This window comes from Archocentrus centrarchus, chromosome 4, assembly GCF_007364275.1.
Source record: "Archocentrus centrarchus isolate MPI-CPG fArcCen1 chromosome 4, fArcCen1, whole genome shotgun sequence".
Lineage (NCBI taxonomy): Eukaryota > Metazoa > Chordata > Actinopteri > Cichliformes > Cichlidae > Archocentrus > Archocentrus centrarchus.
In genome coordinates this window covers 20,280,472-20,304,268 of record NC_044349.1, presented here as the reverse complement: position 1 = coordinate 20,304,268, position 23,797 = coordinate 20,280,472, and the positions used below count along the sequence as shown (strand labels likewise).

The following is a 23,797-nucleotide window of genomic DNA, read 5'->3' as shown; positions in this document are numbered from 1 at the left end:
CCATCTACAGCAGATGAAGAGTTTAGGTTTTTTTTTTTTTTTTTGGCCTGCCACTTCTTCCACTTGTTGCACACCATGCTGGAATCGCCTTGTTGGTGGTGGTGCAAAAATACCATTTTATGTCTGTCAAACTTGTCTTTGGCATTTTTCATAGACTCAACTAAAGAATTGGGAACAGATTCTGTGTTTTGTGACTGTATCTTTAGGCAATTTATCAACAGCATGGTTCTTTGATAAGTTGTCTGTTATGTGTAGATACAACACTGGTTCATCCCTTGAATCAAGCAGCTTTTGATGCTTCAGTGATTCATGGGTACAAGGCCTGGTCTAAAAGAGTGGGGAAAAGCAGCCAACATCTAAAGAATAACTCAAAGACCTTCAAGAAGCCTGAAGAACTACTGCTCAAGACTTAGAAAAATTACAAGAAAGTCTGGATCCTGGAAAGTAAAATACAAAGAAATCAGGGGTGACTCAAGACTGCACAGTGCATACCTTTAAAAATATGTGACTAACTGCAGCTGCAGGTTTCCTGCCAATCAGCTGTTGTTTGAGCTCTAGCTTAGTTTTTCTGTCAGACAATCTTTTTTTTCTTTTCTTAACTCTACATGTTCTATTTGAGCATGCAGCTGCTCCACTAAGTTGCATCAATGAGCACATGTGTTAAACTCGACAACAAACAAGCTGCCAGTCAGTGTCTAAGAAGTTCACAACTAGGTTGTTTATTTTATGATAACTGATACAGGATAAATGTTATACATTCTATTTTAACACTGATATTTTGATTTTATTTTCAATGTCAGTATGCAAAAAAGGACAATGCAAAATTAAACATTTGGTGATGAATATGATACATAATTTGATCTTCATTAATATTAAACCAATTATTCTTAAGGACTCCTTGTTGCCCCAGTGATAACTTGCTTAGCTACAACACAAAAAAGGGGGAAAATACAAAAAAAACAAACAAAAAAAATGAACGACAAACATCAAGAGTTGGCTGACAGCAAACACTGTAAAGAACCACATGATCTTTAGATGTATTGATCAACCTGTGTAGATGCATATATAAAAATACAGGACCCCTGTTGTGTATATGTATATATGCACATACAGTAAAAACGCAGTTACTATAGTTGTAGAGCCTGCAGTGGGCCTACAATCAGACAAAATGAAGAGAGCAGGATACACATACATACACACGTTTACCATAATCTCTCCATATAAACACACATAAACCAACCAACCAACAGGCAGAAGGCTCTCTGGCTTTAGAGGCTAAAAACTACACTTGACTTAAAAAAAGAAAGGGGGGGAAAAAAAAACAAAAAACAGACATTCACATTTCTCAAACAAATTCCAAGATCTCATGACTTCTCACCTGATCGGCTGATTCTGTCCATCAGTCTTAATAACTTTACTGCCACCACAGAAGCTTGAGTGAAGACGCTGAGGATGATGAACTCCATTTGTCCCGTTGTGTTCCAACAATCAGGGCCGAGTTCACTCTTATTGATTACTTCACTGTCTGTTGGCCCTTGTCCCCACATCATCGCTCCTCTCACTCACTGACTCACTGCATTTCTGCCAGTTTCTTCATCCATGAGTCAGAGTGAATGAGTGAGCATGTTGTGGACGAAAGTGGAGAGATGCGACTGCAGCTGTTTATGTCTGTGTTTAGTGTACGTATGTCCTTTGCGTTCATGCATTTACCTGTGTGTGTGTTACTGTCCATCTCTGTGCAGGCCTCTACGGTGAGGAAGGGGCTTTGCTACTGCTGTAATGAACCTGGTATCTGTTGACATTCTGACCCTTCACTTCGGTCGACAGGCAGGTAGTCTTGCAGGGGATGAGATCTTCCTCATCTTCGCCCATTAGCCAGTTCTGTACGGAGCGTTCAGCCGAGGCTGTGACGTGATTGGTCAGCCAGCTCTGGTGCCACTTGTCAAAGCGTTCATGCTGGTTTGCTGCCACTCTGTGCTGCGACTGCGGAGGAAGAAAACAAACTGTCAGACTCATCACTAAGACTCAAAACCGGAATTAACAAGCAGAAAACTAGCAGGGTTGGATTTTCTTGACAGATTCACCAGAACACTGATGAGACCCACATGGAAGATGATGTCTAAAATGAAACCACAGAAGCCGACCTACCTTCCTGGCCTTGACCAGGGCCCCTCTGCGATACATGTAGTCCTCAGAGTTCATGACAAACACCATCTTGTGAGTGTTGAGTTTAAATCGACAGTCGAGACTGCCGGCGTTCTCCACGCCCAGCTGGCGGTGCCACTCTCTCCTGCAACGCATCGCCTCCACCTGTCGCACCTGCCAACGGCGGAAACGGCGCAGGTTCCTGGAAAAATCAGGACAATGTCTGGATTACAAAAATTTGCACTGACTGCCTGAATGACATCTGTTATTCCCTGCTGATCTTTACAAATGTTATCTGAGATGACAGCAGATGTGTCATCAGATAACTGTGAGAACAAATGCTCCTAGAACGTTAGTAACTGAAGCACAACTAACCAAACAAAAACATGAGCTAGGTCCCCATTTATTAGTATGGGGGTAAAAGCTTGTTTTTTGATGATGTCTTATGTTATGCAGCTAAACTTTTTTTGTTTTTGTTTTTTTTCCCCCCTAAATCAGGTTACAAATGTACACTAGTTTAGTCAAATTTACTTGACTTTCATTTGAAGTTTGTAAACAAATTCTGTCCTGTCTAATACACAGAACTGTGTGCAAAGTTGGAGTGCATCACGACAGCACCAAGTTTATTAAAAAAATAAAAGACGTAATGCTGAGGGTGTGCAGGAATTCAGATGTACTTTTTGTTTTTCTTTATCAATGTAATGAAATCCTTGACCAGATAAACGGTCACAACTTTATTCTGCTTTATACATTCAAAAGTGGCTGCAGTGCATGTCACGTTTAACTGTCATACCTGGGCAGAAATACAGGTTTGAAGAAGTAACCCTCTGCTTGAGAGCACAGGCTGGACTCTGTTCCTACAAACTGCTCCATGTAGCTCGACAGGCACTGACAGGAGAGAGCAAGTTCCAATAAGTTGGATTATTTATTTTAAGGTTTTTGGTGTGGAAACAAGTTTAGAAATTAATAACTAAATAAGTGTTTACCTGAACATCTAGTGGATCATCAGCCTGGGCCTCCTCAGTGTCCAGCAGCTCGATGGTCATCGTCACTTGACCCTTGTTTTGGATAAACATCACCTGATGAAGAAAATAAATAAGACCATGTGAACTGTCTCACTACAACTGAATAAAAAAAATTGATGCAAACGTGTAGTGTGCAACAGATTCCCCAGTGCAATAGCATATAATATAACCATGTGACAAAGGCCTGTGCTGTGTTCCATTAAACAGTTACTATACTGTTAAAGGCTAAAGGGACCCATGTGGTTGTGCAGAGCTTGGCAGGCCATTTGGTAGCTCTGGACTGTCACTAGAGGGCAGTATCAAAAAAAACGTGGAACAACTGGTCTGTGAGACACCATTGTTTTTTAATCTGATTATTTTTCACACTTCTCCTTTGAAATGAGCTGTAGCTCATTACCGTACCTATACATAGCATGATAATCAGGCTACACACTGTTTTTTGAATTGTTTTCACACCCAAAATCCTGCACAAATGGACAGAAACGTATCGCCGTGAATTCCACTTAAATCCAAAGTTGGACAGAGATCGATACCAAACGTCTGAAGAGAAAAAAATTAAACAGTATTTAAATATTTAAAGTAAAAGTAGCTCTTTATATTTACCCAACCAAAGAGAGGCCGAGAGGGAGAAGTGGGATTGTGATGTGAAGTGTTCACACATAGTTCCCAGTAGGACAGTGCTACATCGGTCCATGATAATACTGATTTGCACTTTTATGTGATTAAAAAAAAAGTGCACTATTGAAATATCACTTACAGCAACCCATGTGTATACATTCCCTAGTGCACACAACGCAAACCCAAAAAATGTCTGAGAGCGAGAGCAGCATGTCAGCCTTTAATTTACAATTTAGTACCTAGAAAGGGAGCCATTTCAACAACCTCCAACAAAGCACAAACAACAAACTTGTTTCACTACTTGAGGCAAAAACACACCATGGAGAACCACCAGGACACGACAGCACGTAAGGAGAAGATACTAGCAGCTGGTGATGTGTGACCCAAATGTAAACAAATGACTCAACGCAGAATCGCTGGAGCACTTGCTAGCTGCACTCATATTACAGGAAGAGCAAACGATGGATGGAAAGGACTGACACGGTTATATGGTGGGAAAGAAAGGCTTTAACCAAGTGGTTAAAAAGTTCAACCCAAGACAACATCTCAGGTAGAAAATATTTTTTAATTTCAATGTTATTATGTTGACAATACTGTGCAACAGTTACAAGATTAAAATACTTTAGTCACTGTTAAACTAAAGTGTTAAGCAGTCACGGTTTACTTAAAATTACTTAAAAATTACTTTAAAAAAAACAAACACTACCTAGGCTGCGTTTGTGCTTACATTTTTATACTTACACGCTGTGTCACTACTATTCCACTAAAATGCTGCTGTCACCTTGACAGAATCACACTTTGAATTAGGTTGTCTGTCATTACTGACCAGAGGTGGCAAAAGTACTGACATTCTATACTTAAGTAGAAGTACAAATACTTGTGTTAAAAAATACTTTGGTAAAAGTTGAAGTACTGGTTCAACTTCTTTACTTAAGTAAAAGTAATAAAGTACAGGCTCTGAAATGTACTCAAAGTAAGAAAGTAAAAGTAGCTCTTTGGAGAATATTTCTACCTGCTATTTTTCTGTAAAGCTAACTGAACCTCATTGTAATAATATAAAATAATACATGAGAACACAAACGTTATTCCAATCTAAATTTTAATCCTAATGAACGCACTCAGCTTGAATCTGTTATGTAGGACACAAACTGTGAAAGGGAATTTAAACACAGCTCTGTTCTCTGTGTCCTCCATAGTAGAGAGTGACTGTGCCTCCACCTAAACACCAACATGAGGATACTCAGGGGTCACAGTGGGATTCAGAAGGTGGAGGAACCCTAAGATCAGCTGTAGTGGCTCTGCATGGGGAAAAGAATCACAACTTTCTATTGTGAACTCCACAATGGTGGTGTTGGTGTGCAGGCTGTGATCAGCTGACCTGTTGCTGCTCTGAGGTTTACTGCTCTGTGTGGATGAACTGAACTCACAAAGATGTAACCCAGTATTTCACAGCTATCTGAGCTGATCTCCATCCCCTACACTGACAGCATACAGGCTGTAGAAATGTTGGATTCAGTGAATGAATCTCATCAGCATCAGCTTTGATTCAAACTCATCTCTGCTGCACTGATGTAACCTGTAACCCTGACCATGAACACAGCCTCTGTGCACCAACACAGAGCTTTACTGTAAATACAGTACAACAAGCTAACCTTTTTATCACACACTACAGTATTTTCATACAATCTTTTAATTACACAAAGTCAGCATACTTCAGTTTGTTTTGCAGTCCTTACCTTTAAATCTAACCTCTCTCCTTCCTCTCCTGTCCTCTTTCTTACATCTTTCTCCATCTCTGCGTGAACTACTCTCTCTCTTTCCTCTCCCTGAAATACAGCAGCTCTTCTTTTAGCTAGCAGACACACTGTGTGACAAACTGCACACACTTTGTGTGTTTGCTGATATTTGTTGAGCATTTAGAAACGTTGCATTTACCTGCCACACGTTACTCCCTTTATGCTCGCTCCTCTTCAGTAGTGCTAGCTTAGCTAGCAGTACTAGCTAAGCTGTTTATAACCCGTGAGTACAACTTACGGACTTGGTCCTGCCCGCTGTAACCCCTGATTATGGCACCATAAATGAGACATTAATTATATGGGTTTGCGTATTTAATCCCTTAGTACCCAATAAGCCCCGGGGATGGAGGATACACCAGTATGATTGTCTCTTATCTGTTATTATTCCTCCGTTTAGGCTCAGATCGTTTTATGTTTGACGGCGCCAGAAATGCAAACTTCTCTCTGACATGTTAAAAAGTAACGAGTCTGTTTGAAAATGTAAGAAGTAGAAAGTACAGATACTTGTGTAAAAATGTAGGGTGTAAAAGTAAAAAGTAGTCAGAAAAATAAATACTCAAGTAAAGTACAGATACCTAAAAGATCTACTTAAGTACTTCCCACCTCTGTTAATGACAGTAGCTCATTGGAAAAAGAGGATAAAAATGCCAGTTTTTCTTGAAATATCAGTGCTTTCTGGTGTGGTGCCCCTTGGGACCCCTACTGGCCTCATAGAGACAGTGCAAGAATTTGCTGTCTTGGGCTGTTCAGCAAGGTTAGAGCTGTGTGAAGTCCGCACAACAAATCCTGACAGCTAAAATCTCACTAAAAAACTATTTGCGTGCCAGAAAAGCGTGTCTATTCTCCTTAATATTGATACTGAAGTATTAACCACCTTTTATCAAAGTTTTGTACAAAAGAAAGGTGCTGGCAATTGCAATAGCTGATTATATTTTTAAGAAAGAATTTGTTCATCATGCTGTGGTACAGCTGGCTGTCATTATGCAAAATAATTTTATGTCCATAATAATGTGGTTAAATCTCAGTGATTAGATGGAACATAAAATTTCAATCAACTGCAGCAAAAGCCTTGAACAGCATCAGAAACATGTAAAGAATGAGTCCTTGGAAAAAAACTCTTACGGTACTTAGAATGGCCCAGTGAGCCGGCTGAAGCTTTTTTCCTACAATCCTGATCACTGTCCATAAAACATTCCTCTACAAAAACATTTTAAGTGATGCACTTTCCTATTATGGGTACATTTAGTGCTCTGGAATTTTTACTGTCCTCTAAAAATCACAGAGCAGTGCTGCAGTGATAATCTGAAATAATTTCACTACTTCAAACAACAGCTGTGTGTCAGGGTCAAATGTTTAATCTGTTGTGCTCACCTTGAAGCAGTTCTCTTCAGCCATGACTCTCTCAGCTTTCCACTGGTAGCTGGTCTCCCAGGCTGCTCTAACACACTGCGAGGACAGATTCCCCCCAGCTGCCCCTCGCTTCCTCTCAGCCAGGTAAAGATCAACCACCTGCAGACACACCTCGTCGCTCACCAGATGCTGCAGCTTTAGTCAAAGAGGTAGGGATTAGAATATGATGGTGCTCACATTAGATAGTGAAGGCATTACAGATTTAAACTGAGTGTAAAACTGCCTACCTGTCGGATGATATTGTGAATGACCTTGTCGATGGTGAAGCCAATATAGGCGTGGATGGTAAACATCTCTCTCAGCGTGTCTTCATACTGTGTGGAGTCCAGGTTGCCATCAAGCAGACTGCGTACCATATCAAGGAAGGCAGGGTAGTACTCCTCTAACTCCACCTCACCTGTGGAAACATAAGGATAGCACTTCTTAGAGCAGCATCTCATTAATATACAGTTAAATCATCAGAGTATCTGCAGTGGAGACTCTTTCCCAACCAATAGCAACCAATAGCAGTGATTTACAAAAAGTGGTTGCCTGATATGTGTTTGAGCTGATCTACAGATGAGCTGCAACAAGTCAGTTATCAGCAACTATTTAATAAATCTGTTAAAAGTAACAAATATTTGAAGGTTCCAGTTTCATGAGTTTCGACATGAGAATGAAAGGCTTTTGTCTTATATTACAGTAAATTTAATATTTTGGTCTCAAACCATAGTTGGTTTTTGAAAGCTGGTTAACCTAGAGCTCTAAGAAATACAATAACAGTAACAAACAACAGTATTTTAGAGACGTGCCTTCAACTGCTTGCAAATCCATTCAGGATACCAAAAATAAATCTTTCACCATAAAATTCCATCTGACCTAAACAAAATACAATATTACACTAAGATTATGAACAAAGTCAACATAGCAAACATTAATATTAATTTAATAGTGTGACTGTAACACCAATTTAAAAGCACATTCTGATTCAGAATCATCCTGATGAAGTAAACTGCACATTACAGCTCAGATTTTTGTTCAACAATCTGGAATAAAACAGCCACTTAATGTACACTGAGCTTACCAGTCCACATCACAGCTGACTGACGCCACTCAAAAAGCAAACTTGACTACTCTAAAAGATTTGAACAACTCTAAAAAGAAGCTGGACTTACTGGGCTGTTTGAGGCGGAGCTCCATAGCAAGATCACATGCCTTTTCCCTCCTTCCCTCTGCCATCAGCAGCCTCTCTCTGCTCTGCTCAGCTCGATGCTCCAGCAGCTGCCGTTCCGCTTGTCGGTAAACCCGCAGCAGCCGCGAACACAGAGTCTGGTGCAGCCGCAAAAAGAAATACCAGTTGTTGTTAACAAAGAAGAGGTTGTAGACACCATCCAGCTCCTTCTGGTGCTCTGCTTCGGGGTCACGAAGGTCCACCTTCTCCCCAGCTGCACCCGAGCTCGTCTCCATAGGTGTAGACCCCGGGGTCAACGTGGATCCAGCAGGCTGGCTTATGCTACTGGAGGTGGTCGAGGCTTCGTTTTCTGCAGGTTGGGATGGGCTGCAGCGCCTCCTTCTGGACTCACCGTTGAGCTGCTGCTGTGGTTGGGACTGGGTCAGGGACTGTGATTGCGCAGGTTGGGGTTGAGACTGACAACTGTTGGCTGCTGCTCCTGATGCATTATTACCATTTCCTCCTCCCCCTGCTGCTGTGGCGGCGGTTCCACCTCCTCCTTTCTCTCCTCCTTCTTCAGGCTCAGCCTCCTCATCAGTCCATTCTTCAGTGTCACTGAGCTCACCGCGACGGGAGAAGAACAGGTCAGGGACAAAGTGCTGGATGATGCGCTTGATGTGGTCCTTGTCATCTTTGTGGATGGTTGGCTGTCGTTTAACGTGGTAGATGATGAGTGAGGCAGCATCTTCCAGGATTTGCTTGTCCTCATAAGTAAACACCATGTGAGGTTCACTGGATGAGGCTGAGCCATTACGGCTTTGCTGGCCAACACCACCTTCTTCTGTGCTCTGCTCCTGACGCTGAGACAAAAAGAAGAAAATCAGACAGCAGAAAAATAAACTCCTACAGGCTAAGCAGAAACATGGAAATCCTTGATACCAAGAGGTTTCATTGACCTCAGAGAAATTCATATCCCTATACAAAAAGCAATACACAAACTACCTGCACTCAAGGTCCTTTACTTGGTTGCTCTGGAACATCAGGAGCCATGGTAGCGCAAAACCATTAAGGGGAACAATATAAATCCATGTTCTTATTACAGATGCTACTAGAGTAGCTTTGCATGACTCACAATTCAAAATAATCCTTATTTATCTCTGTGCAGCCCCTCAGTTCATCCCATTTGGAAAAACAGTTTTAACTCCTCTCCTTTTAAAGGCCACCGTCCCTATAAGGCAGCTGTCTTCTGATCGGCTGTCCATTGTAAACAAAAAGCTGGAACAGTAGGTAGTGTGGCTGGTGGTCAGAGCTTTTGTGCAGGGATAACAATATTAAGTATACCCCCTGTGTTTGGAGAACCTGCGCTTTTGGCTTGTAGGGACTACCCTCACATATGCAGACCTAAACATCTGTCATGTTTAATGAGATCATCTGCCAATTAAACTTACAGAAAATGACAAAAACACAATAGGTCCACTTTAGTAATGTCAACATGGATGAGAAAATCCTAAAGCAGCTCAGAATCATCGGAAGTTTAGCCAAGTTAAAAACAAACAGCCTCAGTGAGCTGATGGCTGTTGTGTAACTCCCGTTTCCTAATTATAGGCAAAAGAATGAGCTCTTGTATTTTTTTGAAAATATTCAGGTTACACTATAATAAACCCTTTTATACCATCTCATTGAATCTGACTTTTATCGTGAGTCTCCAAAAGAACCTCAACAATTATGCAGGACTGCTGTATAAGGCTTCACACCTTGTTATCTTTTCATCATCATGTAAGGTCGCAGATAGAGGAGTGTTTACCTCATCATAGATGCTTTCAATCTCATTAAGAAGACTTTTTGACCGCAGGGCCTTCATGTCATTCTGCTTGAAGTTGACCCCTTGGTGGTCAAGGGACTTCAGGTAGGCCTTCTCATACTGCTCCCGCCAAATCTTATTGAAACCCTGCTGGGCCTCTCGCCACTCTTCCTCCTTAGCTTTCAACCTGGAGAGGAAAGAAAAGCTTTTAAATTGATGCCTTAAAATAAATAAACAAACACCCATGTACTGTAATATATTTTGTCACCCCAGTGCAATTTTTTCACGTTTGATTGGAAGGAAAAAGTCAGTTATTCAGAAAGAACTATTTATGTAGCAGGATGCACAAGGACCTCCCTGTTGATAAAAGGATCTTACTCATGCTGTCAGCAATTGAATATTCCCATCATACTGTCACTTGCTTAAGCCTCTCAGCTGGTCTTGTAAACAGAGGCATAATCAACAATTTTCTTTCTATAGTCAGAATGACATAAACATAAGATATGTCAGTTTAACATAATGCTAATTCATGTGCATAAGGAAGAATATTGTAGGCTATAATGCTTAAAGTGTCTGCACATTTCAGATGTTGCTGGGGAATTCTGTGATAAAAAGATTGTTCTGACCTCTTCAGCACCACAGGCACAGCAGTAGCAGGACTCCTCTTCAGTCCCTCGATGATCTCAGGGGCTTTGTCGCCATAGATACGATACACAGCACGACGCTGGATGACCTCAGAGGTGCCGCCCAGGCAGTCATCTAATCTGAATCGGTCCTGGTCCTCTGGTGAGAGGCGAGACAGCTTCTTCTGGACACTCTCTAGCACTCTGATGGTGGCCAAGTTTGTCTCCAGAACAACATCCAGCTAAAGGGTGTTACAGACAGCTTTTAGAGGGCATCAACTACAGCTTAGTGCCATGTGATATACGTGTTTAAGCGCAAAATATCCTCCTTTTAAAAAGCAGGGTCACAAAATAAAACTTATTTAAAAAAGTGGAAACAGATTCCCTATTAGGATAACTATTGATCCAAGAGGGAAATTCATAGAAGACGCAAATACCTCAAATCTTTCGTCCTCACAGCGATGCAACTGCTCCTCATAAGGAGTCTTCTTAGAGCTAACAAAGGTCGAATCTTCTGACCAGGAGGGGAAAGACACCCAGGTGTCATTCAATACCTGTGCACATACAGATAAAGACGTATCAGTAAACTGTCAGGAACCAAAGATGTCACAACAACACACTTTTTTTTTTTTTTTTTTTTAAATGGTAACACTTTAAAGAGGACCATTTATGCTCATTTACACCTTGATATTTTTACTCTGGACTCCAGAAAGTTTGAATTAAGTTACAATAACATTGCTTTATCGTTTGTCTCAAACAATCTGTTGTAGTGCCTCTCCCTTTATAAGACAATTTTTTTCTGATTGGCTGCCCCTCACAAAATATTTGAAAAGCAGGTGCGTGAGGTTACAGTGCTGACAGCATGCCTCATAGAGAGAACATTTTAAGGATATGCTTACTTTATGAAATCAAACAGAGCCAAAAGTAAGGAAAGAAATACTGCTAGCTGCCAGTGCTACCCCTCAGCCTCCTGGCAGCATAAAGTTTAGGTGGCACAAATCCCCTGGAAGTACAACTTCTAGAACACATAATTACCAGGTCTCACTAGATCTTAATGGGGTGCACATGAGCCTGAGTGACTTGATTCACCATGTCAATTCAAGCTAAGTAAGAACCAGGAATAAGAAATGCTAAAATTATAATATAAACCACTGAGAATCATATCACTTTCTGTTATTGGCATTTTTATGGCAAGAACTAAGTCATCCAAGATTTTTTAGTAGATCTATGGTACATCTATAGCATCAATTTGAAAGTCCTAGGTGACATTGTTCACAAGTTATCACATTCATTTTCAGAAAACTTGACCTCTGACCTTGAGGTCAAGGTTGCCAAGATTCAAACTTGTCCAAGATTTTAGTAGATGTCAGTTTGAACACCCTAGGGCCCACGGTTCTCAGCTTAGCACGTTCACAAAGTTGAAAATTGGCCTCCCGCCCAAATGACGGGGTGACAAGCTTTTGGCTCACAGTGGTTACTTGTACATATGCTGACCTCATTACATGAAACTTTAATATAAGCAAAGGAAAAACCTCTTTATGCTAGTCACTTATTTTTCACTTTTTTTTTAACTTATTTTATCTTTCTCCTTATAAAGTACTTGCCTTATTCTGCATAACCATAATCTACAACCAACTACTAGGCCATTAATTAGGATTTTTTTCTTCAATATGTTCCTAATGACTGCTAAGTAAGAGCAAGAAAACTGCTGAAATACAATCCTAATATGTCAGAGCCAGTGTTGGCATCACACCATGCATAATACTGAGCAAACACGTTTGTTAATGGTGGATATGTGTACACTTAACTTAATGGGTAACCTTTTGCTTTAGTTCAACATTTTCACAAGTGAGTTCCTGTTTTTTTGTACTTTGCACTGAGACAGAAACACATGCACGAGCAATACACTTTCCTCCTGTTGGTTTCCCACCACTTCACTAAAATACAGGTGGCAATAACGTGAAAAAAAATGTGAGAAGACTGGCTCGCAGCTTCATTCACACCCACTACAGCAATGATAGCTCTAGAGCACACAATATTTGTCATATCTCCAAAATGTTACATAGATGTTGCATAAAGTGACATATAGTGCATGAGGTCACAACCTTCTATACCACTCTGGTCTTATAGCCACACTGGTGTAGGTGAGGTAGGGTTTGAAAAGGGAATTAAGTACACAGTGTCATTTCCTCTTTGGTCCTGATCAGGGATTGACAATTTATCTCAATTAAGTTGGAAACCTTGAAAACCAACATTTGTTATGACAACCTTGCCTGCACTCTTAGTCAAGCTTTCTTGTGATTTCTTTAAGTAGTCTCCAGGACATTCAAAGCTCTTATTTGGATGTTGGCTGCCTTTTGTTCTGTTCTCTAGGTAGTTTTCATTTTTTTTTTTTTTTTAGGCCTGCTACTTCTTCTTTTGTCCTCCACTTGTCCAGTTTTCCTCAAATTTTTTAAGGACACACTGCACACCATTCCAAGATATGCCAAGCTTCCAGCTAATAGTTTTTTGAGAGTCACCCTGTTGTTGCAAAAATACAGTTTTATGCCTGTCAAACTATGTTATCATTGGCATTTTTCATAGATTCAACTAAAGAAATGGGAACAAATGTGCTCTTGCAACATGCTTCTAGTAACAAAGTGTCTAAAGATACAACAATTGGTTCTTTTCCAAGTTGTCTTAATTGTAAATGCTGGGTCATCTCTTGAGTTAAGTGCCTTTTTATGCTTGAATCATTCACAGGTCACTTAAGTGGTTCGAAAAAAACAAACAAAAACAAACCAACCATTCTTCTGAAAATGGTCTTGTACAAGGACTGGACTGGAAATGAATTAAAAAGGCAGCCAAAGAAAAACTTTGAAAGAATTTCAGAGAGCCTGGAGAACTATTGCTCAAGACCACTTTAAAAAGATGACAAGAAAGTCTGGCTCCTTGGAAGCAAAATAAAGACATGAGGGGTGCTGCAAGACTTTTGCACAGTACTGTACCTCAGGGGAAAAACTCCTACAAACAGCCTGAAGCATAAAATTAAAAAACACTGCCTGTTACCCGTTGTATTGTTTATCTTCATTACTGACGAGCCTCATTAATCTGCTCTGTCACATCACATCCTAACCATGTTAAAGTCATTAACATAAAGTTAAGTGAGTAAAGTATTTTACTAGAAAACCTGTACTTTTGAATATTTAATATAAATTGCTAAGTAAAATTAATGAGAGAAAGTCTACACTCATGAAAGATGATGTATGATTTTATAAAGGCCTGCATGTTTGCCTCAAGTAGCTAAAAGCATGCAAGCTACCTTATGGCCTCTGATGTTTATCGATCAGTGTTGATGAAATAAATGTGGGGAAGGAAGAAAAAAAAAAAAAAACCTTGACAGCTAGATTCTGCCTTGTGTGCATAAGCGTGTACAAACATACACAGCAGTTTTTTTTCATAAAGGAAGAGCTTTGAGACATCCTCTTATTTGGCAGCCTGAAGGTGTGAGACAGAGACTAAAGTTGTCTTGCTTATGTCCCCCTTATGTTACTACAGTTTAAGGAGTCCTCAAAAACAATTAGATATTTAGGTGAGATGGGCAATTCACAAAGACACAATAAAAGGCATGCACTAGTAACACAATCATACTCTTCTGCATGTCTAGCATTAATTTGTATGCATGCAGTTCAAGCTTGTGACATGCTGAAAAAAGGATGTGTGACGCAATCTGGCAAACAGGGGTCACAGGGGTTAATTCTTAGGCACCAGCGTGTATGATTGGCTACCTGTGATGTCATCATTACTTTGGATACCTAATATATTTCATATGCAAAGTCATTTTAATGATTGCATCATTGGTATAATAATGGCACTCAAAACATGTAAGCAATCTCTCCCTTGTTGTGAAAATCATCCCGTGAAGCTGGAAATGACCCACAATACACTACCGATTCATAGTTAGTTGCCTAAGAATTAGCCCCTGCAACTTCTGATTCCTTTTGCCAGATGGGGTCACATATGTAAATTCAGATATGAAGTCAACCTGTTAAGATGCTGTCAAATTAATAGAAAGGAGTGCATGTCTGAAAAGGGCAAAAATGCATGCAAAAGCAATTAAATTATATTGTGATCTCTGTTTGATAACATGTAAGTGGATATACCTCCTTGCATAAGGCAGTGCGCCCACTGCATTTAGGCTGCTGGTAGGTCTTGGGCAGTGCTCTATAGCTGGACCCCAGGCGCTTGCAGGAGGCATAATCCACCTCCCTGCCCCCTCCTCCCTCCATGTAACGATCTGACAGCCCTGATACAGCATGAGAGAGCTCTTTGTCCCCGAGAAATGACTTGAACTGTGTGTATAGTTCAGGAAACTTCCTGGAAGCAGATGGGCAAAATTATTAATCACAGATAAATTCAAGTACGCCACCATTTAGAGGTAACTTTAATATTTCTTAAGGTGGCCTGAATGTCCTATCTCACAAGGAAGGGCTCAGGGACTGCTGCAGCTACTATATTAAATCAATTTCCACATTTGTTTTTCTCATTTTAGCCATCTCAAAAAAATCTTTGCATTCACTCACCCCAAGAAAGGAGTGACAAGCTGTAGCAGTTCAGCTCCTGAAACAACTTCCTGGTTGAACAAGGCGATGCAGCGCAGGAAGTTCTCATATACTTCCTGGCTTTTAAACAGGCGACGAACCTAAATGACAAGTGGATTGACAAGAAAATCAGACCCATCACTTTAAAAAAAAAAATGTAAAGACAACAACAGAGGATGTAAGGAAAATAAAAGGAGATTAATAGTCTAGAACAAACAGGAAAAAAATAAATATCAACATTACTGCCCTGAAGACTGATCCCTCACCTTATCAAAGAAGGAAAATTCTCTTAAGACTCCATGTTTGCCGACCGAAGCAAAAGACTGATCTTTGGTACAAGAATACTTCATTTTTTTCTAAATACAAAAAGAAAGAAAAAAAGAAATGAACATTACAAACTTTAGTTATCAACGTGATTATAGTTACTTTTGGAAAAATACAAAAGACTGAACAAGGAGATATTACACACACACACACACACACTTGATTTGATGCTGATTAAAAAAAAAAAAAAAAAAGCCTTTCATTTTTTTTTTTTTAGCAGTATACTCGCCCTACAGGTGGTCTTTGTTTATCCTTCAAGCTCAGGTCCTCTACCAGAGGCCTGGAAGCTTGAGGGTCCTGTGCAGTATCTTAGCTGTCCCTAAGACTCTCTGCTCTCCTAGAGAAAGATCTTGGATGTCATTCCTGGGATCTGCTGGAGCCAGTCTCCCAGTCTGGGGATCACTGCCCTGAGGATTCCGATTATCATGGGCATCGCCGTTACCTGCACCTTCCACATCCTCTCTAGCTCTGCTTTCAGCCCTTGATATTTTTTGGGCTGCTCATGTTCCTTCTTCCTGATGTTGCCATCACTCAGCATTGTTACATCTATCACTATGGCCATCTTCCTCTGCTTGTCCACCACTATGTCTGGTTGATTATGTCACAGAATCTTAGCTCGGTCATTCTCAACCACCATTGGGTGCATATCCCATTTTGACCTCAGGACTTCCAAGCCATACTCGGCAAAAATGTTCATGTATACTATGCCAGCCATTTGGTTATGGCGTTCCATGTATTAGATTAGATTAAATTCAACTCATTGTCAGTGTGCGCACAAGGCACACAACAAAATGATCATTCCAGATCACTCATCCAGAGACGAGCATCTGCGGTCATGCAGCCAGAGACCGACGCTACCGTTAGGCAATGTGGTTTAAGTGTCTTGCCCAAGGACACAAAGCAGCACAGGGACTGGGGCTCGAACCTGCAACCTTCCGGCTGCAAGGCTAGCGCCACTGCCACTGCCCTATCTGCTAGCATCTTGCACCCTGTTATGTCTTGGATTGCCTCAGGAGCATCTCTGTTTCTGCATCTGACTACCTTCCCTTTCTGACTACACTTCTCCAGTCCAAATGACATTCCGATGTTGTTGCTCTAGATCACTGTAGATTCACTGGATCAGTGAATTGATGTCTCGTTCACTCCTGGCATATAGCCTGATGTCATCCACATAGAGAAGGTGGCTGATTCTGTAGTCGGTATCTGTAGTCAGTCCTGTTAATGATTTGGATTGGATTGATTTGGCTATGTGCCTATTCATCTTAACTGCTATGATGCCTGACAGGAGCTTCCATGTTGTGCTGAGGGAGGTTATTGTCTAGTACAGGGGTGGGCAACTCCAGGCCTCGAGGGCCGGTGTCCTGCATGTTTTAGGTGTGTTCCTGAGCCAACACACCTGAATCACATATAGAAGTCATTAGCAGGACTCTGGAGAACTTGACTGCATACTGAGGAGGTAATTCAGCCATTTGATTCAGGTGTGTTGGATCAGGGACACATCTAAAACCTGCAGGACCCTGGCCCTCGAGGCCTGGAATTGCCCACCCCTGGTCTAGTAGCTGAATGGGACCAGTCCCTTTTGGGGATCTTGGGGATCAGTACAGTTCAGCCTTCGGTTAGCCATTCTGGGTGCATCTCATCCATGAGTGCATATATATTTTATGATGTAACACATTTGCATTTCCTCTAATACCAGTTTTTAATATGTTTAATGCTTTTTCAGTTTTTAATGTCCAAAAAAATATGACAAAAAGTTAATACTGATATTTCTACTTTCTTTGCAGACTGGAGTGTAACAAACATGGGATTTTTTTCCTGCTTTGCAGCCATTTTTCACAAATCCACGTTAAATTTATTTATTTTTGAGCATTAATATTTTTTAAAATAAAATATAAGCCTGAATCATCTTAAGTATTATTTCGTTATATGAATATTTAGACCATATATTCATGAAGTTCACTTGACTATAATCATTTTTGTTCATGTCAGTATGTTATGTGTGAGGTTGTTAACTTCGTATGAAAAACTAAGTAGTGCCCATATTAGTGCATAAATAGAAATGATACAACATGCAAAATAAATATTACTTTATGTACTTTATATATATATATATATATATATATATATATATATACATATACACACACACACACACACATACTATCTATATACACACTATCTATAGATCCCACACCTATGATATTACTGCATGGATAAGGATAAATTATGTTACAGGATTATGGGACAATTTCTGTGCAGCATGTGGCAGTACATTATTTACTGTCCATAAAAGTAAATGACATACATCATAGGGCTTATATGCAACACAACAATATGCATAAATGGCAAACATTTTTATATGTTTTACTTAATTATATGTCAGATTTAAAAGTAGATGATTTTAAAAGTTCAAATAAATTTAAATTCAATGAACTTTCATTTATTGGCATGTACTTGTTTTCAATGAAATGTTGGTGTGGCACATGGCCATCTCCTCCATTATCCAAATTGTTGCTGTGTTACTTAACATTTATCTGTACATGGAAAAAAAAGAAAATGGCCAAAAGAAAAGAAGGTTACGATGCTAAAATTCAGCCGCTGGTAATTTTAACCATTCTGTAGTGTCTGTAACAGGACAATAATTCAAGGGTTCCCTTCAAAGCTGAGCATCATTTTTTTTTTTAATCAATCGCAAATACTTCACAAAACCCCATTTCACAAGATGATAAAGTTTAAGGAACGATCCCAAAAACTAGCATCTAACAGACCTAATTTTTTTGCCAATAATGAACAACTTTTAGCTGCTTGACTGTGACTGCCCCTTTAAAGAGAGAACCTACCTTGAGCAGTGGGGACATATGCTGAAGAAGTATGGGCCTGGGTCTCTTTTTGTTCTGTTTGGTTATCGTGTCCTCTTCCTCTGTCCTTTTCAGCTGCTCTTTTCCCCCAGTCAGTGAGCTGCCAGTGAACTACAAAAGAGCAGGCACACGGGAGAAAAAAAAAAACCCTCAGTTTTACTTTTTGGGACTTTGGCTACTACTAACATATTCTTAGAAAACTGATCAACAGAAAAACTACATTTTTTCGAAGTTTTAAATTCAAACAGTTCAAAAGCAAAATAAAATATTCTTGGTAAATTTGCTTGAAAAGTGCCCTGAACGGTAAGTATCAAAACACTTAATGAATGTTCTCAATGAATCATTAAGCTCTAAATGTGGTTGAAGTGCAGATTTGACAATGGAAAGTGAAAGTACAAAGGAAAAAAGCAGGTTTTTTACTGCAGTGACTAATATATGTGAACATTATCAGCCTAACATTTCTCAGCAGTAAATATACAAAATGTCACTGTTGTAAACTCTGTTAAAATAACTGGAAACGGGGCTGCCGGTTTGGCTCGGTGGGCGGGCGGGTGCCCATGTGCCCTCTGACTGAAATGCAGCGGCCCAGGTTCAAGTCTGCCCTGTGTGTCCTCCCCTGCTCTCTCTCCCTTCTTCCTGTCTACTCTTCACTGCTAAAATGCCCAATAAAGGCAAAAAAGCCTGAAAAGAAATCTTTAAAAAAAATAAATAACTGGAAAAGGGAAATGTTACTTTCATGCCTGACTGTAGACCGTTTCTGTTCCAACCTTCTACATTTTTATCTGCTTCTAAAGTGGAACATTATGAATCTATCTACTGCTGCTTGACTGACCAGTGATCTCTTGGCATCGGGCAAGAATTGTCCAAACTCAGCCAGCAGGTCTTCTTGTCCCTTGAAGAGACTGGCAACTTTAGAAAACACCTCATCTTCTGTCATTCCACTGCTGCCTCGGCTCCCTCGACTCTCCTTCACCTCTAGCTGCTCCTTCTGAAATGTTGTTGGGCGGTGGGTAAGGGAAAAGAAAAAAGAAAAACAATACTCAGCATTTGCAAAAAAAACAAAAAACAAAACCAAAACAAAAACTACACATTCTATACTATGAATATGCAATGTAATGACTTTATTTCCACAGTACCTGATATGTGTGAAGAATTTCTAGGAAGGCTCTATAGATCTCTGGATGGTCCAGGAAACGGTTTTTAATCTTGTTTACATAGCTGATGGCGCTATCAAATTCTACGGGGCTCGTCTCTGAGGCAGGTGGGGACACAGATGAGGTGGTGGCCGGATTTTGGCTCTCTCTGCTAGTTAAAGGAAGAGAAAGTCTGCTGGGAGGCTCTGGAGGTCCTGCTGCTGAGGAAGATAGGGGCTCTGATGAGGCCACCTTCACTTCACTGGTCTGGGTAGGTCCAACTTCAGAGTGAGTGGAAGAGGCACTACCCGAGGTCGCAGCAACTGCAGGAGTGGCTGGACTCTTCCCCTGCGAGCCTGGGGATACCTGCACAGAAAAGCAATGGTAGAGTGAAGGTGAGCTGTATGAGGATACATTAAGCAAATGACTTTGTAAGTCATTTGCTTAATGTAAGTAAGTAAGTAAGTAAATATGCCAGTCCAGTTAAAATTATGTTGTAACCAACTTTAATGTGCTCATGTTGCTACAGAAATAAATCACATATTTTACTTCCCTCAGTGGGTTTGTATTCAATCTCTCCTATAGCAGTATATAAACTCTATATACACTTTGTAAATGTACACAAAAGAAAGGTAAACAGTAAATGTAGTGCACTAAATGCTAGAAAATGATTTTCAACAGAAAAGGCTTGCCTTAAATTTTATATGAAACCTTAAGTTTTAGGGGAAAAAATGCCTACTTTATGTCTACTGTTCAGGAAGCAGAGAGATTGAATTTCTATCTAAATGTATGTATTTGTAATCTAAATTCAATATTAAAGGAAAGTTGTTCTGATGCAAATCCCAAACAACACTAACGTTTCACCTCAGGTTGCCCCATTATCATGCCATCCACTACCTCAACAAGATCCTTTCTCACAGAACAGAACGTCACAGCAGTTTAGTTTCTAACTTTTACTTAAAACAATAAAATTGTACACAGAAAGTGAAAGGGCTGAAAATGGCCTCTGCATTCATTCTGTGTACTTTCAGGAAAAAATTAAAACACATAAATTGTATACATAAAAATGGATTTAACTCAATCTGAGCTGAGGCAAATTGGTTTTGATTGCCATTATTTGAAATCATTAGAAATCCCTCACTCCAGTTATTTTTGTATCAGACTGAAGACATCATATATATGTATCAATCTAATATGGATTCCTAATCTCTGAAATTCGTTTTACACACAGCTTGGATATGTACAGGAAAAGCAGCACTCCAGCTGTAATTTTACTTAACTACCACACAGACAAATTTGCTCTCTCATTTTGTAGTGAAACCTTCATGAGGCACTGCATTCAGCTGAAGTTCAGTGCAGCAGAAGCACACCTGTTTCCTTCTAAGATGTTCTGTGGTCTTAAACATATAGTACCTTCAGCATACATTACTGTACATTGCCTTGCTGCTGTAAATTTCAGATCTGAATATACTAAGCACTTGTTCTTGTTTTTTAAAGAGCGAGTATCTCACCTGTGGAGAGAACGGAGCCTGAAGGAAAGCCATCCCATTTTTGGGAACCTCTATCCGATACCCTGGTGGCAAAAAGGCATTGAAGCCCAAGACGAGGTCTGGGTGTCCATGGAACAGTTGTGATACACGGTTTATCACCCCTGGCGTGTCGATGCTATTTAAGAAGACAGGCAGACATTTTAGATGTTTGGTTGACAAAGTAAGATTAACTTCCTCTCAAACATTGCAAAGCAAAATTAGAAAACAAATGCTTAATCAGAGCTATACAGCTTAGTTTATTATTTAAAAAAAAAAAACACACAATAGACTTACTAATTATAAAATCCTCTTAGTCCACCCTTTAATTTCAAGATAATAATACCTGTTGTATAATTACAGTAAGAAACTATCTGCTGTTATATGCACTGATAAGCTCCAGATTGTGTGGTTTAATCCTTGGGTAGTTATGTTTCACAAAGTAATGAAACTCCACACACAAGTCCCACAATCACCATCTAAAGAGTATGTATGAGAATTTATGTCATTAAAATGCATTGCTAAAACACTATTACTTCTGATTTTCACCTTCGCAGAGGTACATCTGCCTGTTGGTCAGCAAGATTACACAAAAACCATCAAGCCAAATTTCATAAAATTTGGTGGAGCATGGGTAAATGAAGATCCCACTGCATTTTTAAGCAGATCTGGATCACTTTCATTAAAAACTGCAAGACAGGTAATTTGCTTTGGCAGAGTAATGTGCTTCCTATGTGTTCCTGTAGTTGCTTGTGGTTTGTTTGCATAAATGCCCACTGGGTACCTCTGTGACTTGAACTCTTTCATGATGTCAAGAAACTTGTTATATATGCCAGGGTCATTCGCAAAACGAATTTTGACTTGGTCCAGATATGACAAGGCATCTTCAACCTAAACAGAGAGAAAGAAAAGAGAGAAAAAAAAACCCATCAGTACAGAACAAAGCACAGGCAGTCTCTACTGGATATATGGAACAGCATTTTTCCCAGCATCTAGTTATGTTGGCCATGGTGTATAATTTAACAGGGACACGTATAATTGGGCAATACCTTGTTTACACATCTCAAATGCTACGTTTTGTATTATTAATAAATACATTTATTTGACATTTCTACTATGAAATTTCAGGCAGTCCATAGTACAGATTTGCGCTATATACGAGTGTTACATGAACTAACACGAATACTGATTGCTTTCTTCACTATCAGCCAAAGTGCAACATCAACAAATCCTCTGGTTAGCAGTACAAGCTGTCCAACTAACGGTAAATAAATAAATAACTGGGCATACACAAGAGACACCGAGCAGCTTTTGTTCAATACTCCACTGCTTTCTTTCGCTACCACAGCTAGGCTAGTTTAGGTTGCGACAAAAGAGGGAAAAAATGTCTTCACACAAGCCACTGTGACAAATAGTCCACATCTTAAGAGGGTTGTTGTAGCTAACGTTTAGCCAAGAGCCAGTCGACTGACGATAATAACTCCACCAACACTTGCAACACCTACCCGCATACAAATTTATACAATGTTTAGTCACAGTTGGTCCCCGGCCAACAGTGTCGCGTTGACAAAAACAGTACGACATATTAAACATTATGATAACAAAGAAACGTGTAATGAAGCTGCTAATGAACTGAAATAGCCGTTCTCGGCTAGCCTGGCTGACGTCCTCCACTTTGTTCGGGGTGGCTGAAAAAACGAACAAGGAGGAACTTCCCACAAACGAGGTCTGAGTTAACGTTTGCTCACAGAAGCACTTATTGATATCACAAATGAGAAAGTACCACCAACTGTGCCACTCCACCGTCACTCGCACATCCACTAAACGATGCACAGCTTCTAAATCTAACATTAAACATCAACGTTAGGCTGTTTAGCAATGAATTACTTTTAATAGGCCAACGAGCTAACTAACGCTAGCCAGCCGTTCCTTTCACTACTCTCGACGACAGGCGAGAGAAAGAAAAAAAAAAAAAAGAGAGCACCAAATCCAATGCAATGATCCGACGAACAAAATGGTTCTGACTCTGAGGCACTTTTCCCTTGTCATGTCCGTTGTCTCCTTACCTTCAGCTTCTGGAAGTGCTGCTGCTGCACTTGCTTTTGTGTTATAACGTAAGGCTTGTCTTGAATTTGGTTTATTTGCTTCGCGGTGCTGTGCGCCTGAATCTTCGCCATTATCCCGGCGACAGGAGGCTCGAGAGCCGCTACCACAACTTAAGAGGGAAGCTTCGGCGTTACCTCCAGTTGTTGGCTAGCCGACAAACCTTGCTCTCGGTCGGGAAGCCAGCCTGCCAGCAAGCAACCCTACTCTGCCTAGCTGGACAGTCTGGGCAGAGGCAAAAAGGACGGGAAATCCAGCAGAATGAATGTTGATGACAGACAACCTGCTACTCCTGGCGACTTCGATGAAACATCACCATCGAATTAAACAAGCCCAGACGAGAACTATCGGAAAATAAGCTCAGAGACAATGGTTACCGTTTATCGTATTTAAAATAACTATCGCCTGTCTCTTTAAATTCGGCGGCAGCGGTCTGTCTTGGCGTCCGGAAGCCAGAGTAGGAGTGAAAAAATTAGAAAAAAAGAAAAAAAAAGTGAAAAATTGAACTGCGCAGTCGCAGCGATGGGAGGAGTTGAGTTCACAAGAATCAGATTGCTCCACTCCCCCTTCACTGCTACAAAGGAGCAGCGTTACTCCATGCAGAAGGATGGCTGCACACTCCACAACGGTGCCCACAACTACAAGCTCCACGGTGGACCGAGCGCTGACTGTGAGAAAGATCGATGCAGGGCTATTGATAGACAC

The 23,797-nt window shown here is 40.3% G+C and overlaps 1 protein-coding gene across 3 annotated transcripts; it reads right to left on the bottom strand.

Moving 5' to 3' along the window:
- Positions 1-428: 428 nt before the first annotated feature.
- Positions 429-23,166, bottom strand: sin3b (SIN3 transcription regulator family member B). Of its 3 annotated transcripts, none has more exons than XM_030727840.1 (19): positions 23,056-23,166; positions 21,774-21,880; positions 20,975-21,128; positions 19,467-19,829; positions 19,163-19,318; positions 18,313-18,441; positions 15,415-15,504; positions 15,131-15,249; positions 14,711-14,924; positions 11,006-11,122; positions 10,572-10,810; positions 9,949-10,132; positions 8,149-9,004; positions 7,222-7,391; positions 6,956-7,129; positions 3,132-3,224; positions 2,939-3,033; positions 2,149-2,347; positions 429-1,983 (listed from the first exon to the last, which is right to left on the bottom strand). In XM_030727840.1, the coding sequence occupies exons 1-19, from the start codon at positions 23,164-23,166 to the stop codon at positions 1,747-1,749; spliced, it is 3,807 nt and encodes a 1,268-aa protein (XP_030583700.1). In that variant the 3' UTR covers positions 429-1,746. The 3 variants fall into 3 exon arrangements, with proteins under 3 accessions (XP_030583700.1, XP_030583701.1, XP_030583702.1); XM_030727841.1 differs by lacking the exon at positions 23,056-23,166 and adding an exon at positions 22,773-22,905 and having other exon boundaries at positions 1,747-1,983; XM_030727842.1 differs by lacking the exon at positions 23,056-23,166 and adding an exon at positions 22,495-22,656 and having other exon boundaries at positions 1,747-1,983.
- Positions 23,167-23,797: the final 631 nt, after the last annotated feature.